At 37.0% G+C, this 6561-nt stretch overlaps 1 protein-coding gene across 1 annotated transcript; it reads right to left on the reverse strand.

Annotated features, from left to right (window-relative positions):
* Nucleotides 1-582: 582 nt before the first annotated feature.
* dpm1 (dolichyl-phosphate mannosyltransferase subunit 1, catalytic) lies at nucleotides 583-6365 on the reverse strand. Its single transcript, XM_076984621.1, has 9 exons — nucleotides 6190-6365; nucleotides 5890-5989; nucleotides 5154-5187; nucleotides 4960-5036; nucleotides 4744-4769; nucleotides 4554-4649; nucleotides 2019-2087; nucleotides 1707-1821; nucleotides 583-1384 (listed from the first exon to the last, which is right to left on the reverse strand). Exons 1-9 carry the CDS (start codon nucleotides 6318-6320, stop codon nucleotides 1280-1282), a joined length of 753 nt encoding a protein of 250 aa, XP_076840736.1. The 5' UTR covers nucleotides 6321-6365; the 3' UTR covers nucleotides 583-1279.
* Between the last annotated feature and the right edge of the window lie 196 nt (nucleotides 6366-6561).

Here is a 6561-nt window from a genome sequence, read left to right on the forward strand (position 1 = left end):
GTTATACTCTAAATAATTAATAAATACAAATAATACATGGTAATACAATTAATTAGTATTACTGTTATTCATTTAGGATCTCTCAATCTATATAAAAAAACTAGGGGCAAAATTATTGAAACTTCATGTTGAGGATGCAACTCAACCAAGATCCTGAAGCCTCTGCCATAATAAGGGGTTATATTCATCTCTGCCATTGGGTGCCTGCAGAGGTTTTGCTTAAAATTGTAATAAACCCCTTATGACACATTTGTACATTGTAATTAGAACTCTGACTCTTAAGCCACAGGATGCATCCTGTGTTTTTATGGCATCTTGGTAATCTATTGACCTACCCCTGCAGGCTTCAATTCTCCGACACCTGCATTCATTTGACCATATGGACATAGTGGGTATGTTCTGTGTGAGTTAGCACCACAGTAGAATGTTTTACTAATACGCAGAAATTTCTTGTGGAAAAATATTTACGTAATATTGAGTTTTTAAATTAACTTGAAATTTAAGTATAGAAACATGTTAAGATAAATAAATGTGGTATAGACAGACTTCAGAGACAAAGAAGCATACATTTTTTTAATTTAGTTTATTTACCAACAATTTACTGTAATGAATAAACATCAGCCATAAAACCCATACCAAGTTTGCTTACTCCAAAAAATTTAAAAATATAGCATTCATTTTAATTGTTCACCTAGTTCTACATATATCTATTCATAAGATTTAACCACGTGAATGTGCATGTCCATTCAGCCAAGAATTTATCCTCTTTATTTAATGATTTTATGACATTTTATATATGATTCTTGTAGATTTGGTCCAAATTACATTCTCACATTATGTTCTGACCATGTCCTTTTAAGGTCAATACATAGCAATTAAACAATATCATTACACAGCACAAGCACAGCTGTGAAGAACCTGCAAGTTTTTAATAAAGGCCAGATGATATGATCAGAAGAGAATGTGCCTTGAGGCTGCCCCTCAGCATTCCAAATTACCAAATTACCAGCATCCTACCCCTGTCCTAAAATTAAGCACTGTAACAGCATTCTTTTTGATTGATGGAACAAAATAATAACAAACTGTCTCAAAATCCCACAGAACATTACATCTAAATAAGTGTCACAAAAGTTACAACTTTTAAACAACTCTTTCTTTTAATTAGACAAGATCCATCAGTCAAGAGTGCATCAGGTGACCGGAGCTTGTCTGAAGGCTCCAGTCACCTACATGTATGATCACGTCACATGACAGGACAGCACAACCAGCCATGTTGGGGTCATGTTGTGGCAAAAAGAGTGAGTAGCCCTTTAAGGAAGGAGACTATTTCATTTCCTCCCAGTTTGGACTCCCCATAAACACGGTCCACAAAGGAGATTGGAACCTGTGGCAGAAAGTAACAAAGCATTATTCAGGCTTCAAAGTAGATTAGCATCTAGATAACAATAGCCAGAATACAGAAGATCAGGGCAGTGAAGCAGGGACTAACAAATAACAGTAAAAGGGATACACGAATTAACAGAATTCAGGTAGATTACCTGATATAATCAATAGAATAATCTCTAATAATATTGCAATAGAAATGCAGTCAAATGCTGAGGGTGGTGTGCAATGACAAGGTTCAATATGAAATCAAGGGGAACAAAAAGAAAACAACAACAGCAAAAAAAAACAAAACAAACAACAAACAAGTCTACTGGGCAGACCTCTCCAATAGTGTAGCCCAATTGTCTAGCACGGACAATCATCTCCATCTGGAAAACATAGCCTTTAGACACACAATGCTCCACCAGGGACTCCAGCACATCCTTTTTATAGAGCCTGAAAAAAAAGACCAACTGTAAGCAACAATCTACAGTTGTTGTTCATGGAGGAATCGATATTTATGATAGCAGAAATATCAAGTGATGATTCATCTATCATGAATAAAGCACACAGAGACACAAACACGTCAAGATGGTGGGCAATTCAGGAGTGGGTCTCCAAATCAGAATAGTGCTCTGAAGAAGTGCACGTACCTAAAGCTCCCAGTGAGATCTGATGCACCTGGCCTCAACAGCACCTGCGTGATGAAATTGGCCCCTCGGCTAGGAAGAAGGAAAGGATTGAGATAAGGCTAAAAGATTAGCATATATTAAACAAAATATTATAATATCAGGATCATTACACAGCAATTGATGCAACTCAAAGTTAAATAAAACTACAAATACAAGATCAAAAGATGAACATGAGGGTAAGGTATAGGTAAGGTAAGCCTTTTCATTTTGCCGTTATCTCTTAGGTGTTGCTGCCTTGCATAGCTAATGTTGTTTGTCAATCAGGATTTGATGAGATGTAACCTTGATGACCTCAGATCCAGTATCTCTGTACATCTCTCAGAACATCTCAATCTACTCCTGCTCCTCTTCTTCTGTTTGTGTTGTAAACAAAATGAACTGCACCACTCTGAGAAGTTGGTCATACAGGGAGAAATGAAGCTGTATGGCTTCACAAGTTTTATCAAAGGCCACAAGAAAATTGTATCCCGTTTGTTTGAGCTTGTGGTCATTGTTCTTAAAAAGTTACCAGAGACAGCCTGCCAACTGAACTGCATTATCAACCCTTGTTTCATAATGGAGAAACAATTCCATAACCTGAATCCAAAGGGAAATTTGCTGAACAGATCAACAATGTTTTTGAATCTACCTAAATCATGGGTTAAAGCAAGAAATTTTCATTTGACTGAAAATTTTTCCTGGCAAAAGACAATGCTAGCAATTACTGAAAATGTGGTGTAGTTGGGACACGACCTCTTTTGCCTAATTCTACACAATAAACACATTTATAAAGTATATTTATCTAAACAGCCTGTGTAAGGAGAGAAGAGAGAATCTATGAAGCGACAAAATGCAACACCTGAGCAATAAATGTACATAAATCTGGGGGTCCTCTTCAGAAAACTATTTAAAGATCAAGTCAAATTTAGTGAATCCTGGTGAGTTTTAAAAGGTATGAAGCTCTCTTGTTTTTATCAAATTCACTATTCACAAAAACATAAGCCGTAAGATTACCTGCTTTAAGTAGGTATGTTACAAAAAAATTACACTGGATAGAGCTTTTAAATACAAACAGAACAAAACCATCCATGTTAAGCCTGGTTTAAGCCATTATATTTGACGCGGCGCGTGCGGGCGGCGCGGGCGCCGAAAATGACGTAATCGCGCTGGCTCCACCCGTGCGCGAGAGCCTCGCGTGCTGGTGATTCGCAAGGTCGTGCACCTCTCGAATTTTGTAACTTCGCACGCGCCGCGCCTCAGCACAATGAACAAAGTCATGTTTGCAGGGTTCATACACCTTTATAAGGTGGAATTAAAGCACTTGCACGTCACTTTCAAGGTCCATTTCAACACGTTTTCAATGTTACATTTAATTAAGTTAAATATTTATACATATACTCGAAATGATTCGAAATAATTCGCTTTTTATCACATTTTTTAATGGTTGTTTATTTTCAAAACACCCAATCTTAATGTCTTCACGTTCTCTCATGTTTCCTGGAATTACAAGAGGCTCGTATTTGTTAACGTAATGCAAGAAAACTGTTCAGTCAGACAGATATTTGTTGTGAAACGAAGTAGTTACAATTTCAACATTTTAAAGTACTTTAGCCTAAATTCCAGCACTTTTCAAACCTGGAACACATAGCAACATTAAAATTCTCCTGTTTTTGAGCGGTGTTTCTTTATACTACCACATATCGTTTCGGACAAGACTGCAAAAAGAATGTGACGCGTCAACTAGCCTCCGCCGTTCGCGCAAGTTTGCACGAGGTGTACAGAGTCGCGCGCTACGGTCACGTCAGTAGGAGGAGGGAGGTCACTTTTCTACATAATGTCTGTAAATCTGAAGGCGGAATGACCCGCAAGTCAATCAAATGACACCGCCGTCATCCATCCAGCGCTGATGAGCGCCAGTGAGAATCATATTTCGGCCACAAAAGATAGCACGCACGCGCGTGTGGTTTATTATGATTTGACGGATTTTTTCCCCAAAAAAATCAAATGACGGAAATCCGTCGTAGTGACGGAGAACTTTAACCCATGACCTAAATATCAAAGTCAGTATGCAGTAAACCAACAAGCTTTAGGCATCTGGAATTAGCTTGAAAAGGTAAGGCCATAATAACTTTTAATAACCATACTAGTTTTCATTAACTATTTATTGTAAATAGATACAAAATGGTTTGCCACATTTCCTAATCATGTATAGCCTTACCTTTTCAATAGGCATACTGACTCTGGAAATGTTTTACTAAAACCACAACTTCACATTCACAGTCTTAGGTATAAACAAACAACAGGAAGCACTTAATCAATGCAAAATATTGTTCCGTCTTACTTTTCTAAAAAAGTGGGACTCAAGCACAAAAAAATCACTTATTTCAAAGGAGAATATGACTACTCAAACGCTCCCAAGATTAAGGATGACATGCTTTACTTATGACACACTTCATAACATACAGACTTAAATGAGAAATCTGACAGTGCTCTGTGGGAGTCAAGCAGTCTAGTCACCTAATGAGTTTTCGGCGCAGGTCCCATCCATACACACCTCCATCTCCTCTGTATCGCGTTCCAGACACCACGTCATATGCACCTTCTTTCTGTTTCCTACAAATCGAAACAAAAATCTATCGGTGACTCATATAAGGCATCTTTACTTATGCCTAAATTAATTCACTAACAGAACCAAGCAAGGACTTACTCAATAAATTGGGGAATAAACTTTGGCTGTAAATGAAAAGGAAAAAACACACAACTCATAAATAAACTATAAGTGCATAAACTGAAACTTTATCATAATAGATTGAATACTGATTTCAAATGACTTTCCTATCAGAAGTCCTAACTCTTAAAACTGACATATGCAACTCCTTGCAAGTGACCCAGACAGCATAAAGTGAAATACTTTAGTGCTTACATGATGAGAAAGATCAGCATCCATAATGATAATGAAGTTCCCAGTAGCATGTTTAATGCCATGAACGTAAGCCGTACCTGAAAAGTAATTTAAAAACCCATAATAGCATTCTTACCCCAAGTACAACAATGTGTAACTGTTGATGATTTCAGTACTTCAGTTCTCTCAATGCTCCTCCGTAGTCGCTTACTCACCTAATCCTAACTTCTTTGGTCTGGGTCTCAGGACCTGATAAAGAGTGAAGCGTCAGCTATGTCTCAAAGATTTTGTTTTACCAAGACGTGTTGGGTATTTCAAAGCTTATTACCGGCGGTACTAGTGTAGAACACACTAATATATGTGAACTTACAATCTTATCATCTAACACACTAATATATGTGAACACACTAGTGTAGAACACACTAATATATGTGAACTTACAATCTTATCATCTAACACACTAATATATGTGAACACACTAGTGTAGAACACACTAATATATGTGAACTTACAATCTTATCATCTAACACACTAATATATGTGAACACACTAGTGTAGAACACACTAATATATGTGAACTTACAATCTTATCATCTAACACACTAATATATGTGAACACACTAGTGTAGAACACACTAATATATGTGAACACACTAGTGTAGAACACACTAATATATGTGAACACACTAGTGTAGAACACACTAATATATGTGAACACACTAGTGTAGAACACACTAATATATGTGAACACACTAGTGTAGAACACACTAATATATGTGAACACACTAGTGTAGAACACACTAATATATGTGAACACACTAGTGTAGAACACACTAATATATGTGAACACACTAGTGTAGAACACACTAATATATGTGAACACACTAGTGTAGAACACACTAATATATGTGAACACACTAGTGTAGGACACACTAATATATGTGAACTTACAATCTTATCATCTCCGTAAATTTTCTGTAACTGCTCCGCGATCTGCATCGTACCATCTGGACTTCCATCGTCAATGACAATAATCTCGTAGTTATGCCCACTGCATATGATACAAGGAGAGCCACGTTACACGTTGGTGGTCTAGCTAGCCACAAAGCCTGTAGTGTACAGTAACTACCCAAGTACAACTTTACTATCATTAAATATTGGTGACAGCTCGTCGTTAACTAGGGAATACAGATAGCTCATCTAGATGGCTAAACTAGCTGGCTGGTTAAACGTCCATAACGTAGAAATCACCTTTTGCCAAAATACTTGACCAGCAACCACACAATTAAGGGTAAATTTTCCCGTTCGTTATACGTCGGTAACAACACAGAATATTTATCAGACTCTTGCTGCTTTTTCTTGTTAATCTTACCACTTGCCATGTTGGACAAAATTACACACCGGATGTTGGCGTAACGCAAAGTTCTCCGTTGCAATGGACGGTTTCACTATTGGTTCCGACGAAAGGATAATATGTAATCATGAGAAACATAGTAGCCCTCGTTATCCAGTTTGGAAACAACGATATATATTTTACAAATGGTGTACGTTCTGAATGTTAAATGAAAATAATATAATATATACTGTATGCTTTTAAAATCATTAAAGAGTTAGACTATAATA

Source organism: Brachyhypopomus gauderio, chromosome 21 (genome assembly GCF_052324685.1).
Source record: "Brachyhypopomus gauderio isolate BG-103 chromosome 21, BGAUD_0.2, whole genome shotgun sequence".
Classification (NCBI taxonomy): domain Eukaryota; kingdom Metazoa; phylum Chordata; class Actinopteri; order Gymnotiformes; family Hypopomidae; genus Brachyhypopomus; species Brachyhypopomus gauderio.

Excerpts from the sequence above, each read along its gene's own strand:
- dpm1 (XM_076984621.1), bottom strand. The coding sequence starts at position 6,320 with ATGGCAAGTGGTAAGATTAACAAGAAAAAGCAGCAAGAGTCTGATAAA. Across the intron at positions 5,990-6,189 it reads GTCAAGTATTTTGGCAAAAG|TGGGCATAACTACGAGATTA; the intron begins GTGATTTCTACG and ends TATCATATGCAG. Across the intron at positions 1,822-2,018 it reads GATCTCACTGGGAGCTTTAG|GCTCTATAAAAAGGATGTGC; the intron begins GTACGTGCACTT and ends CTTTTTTTTCAG.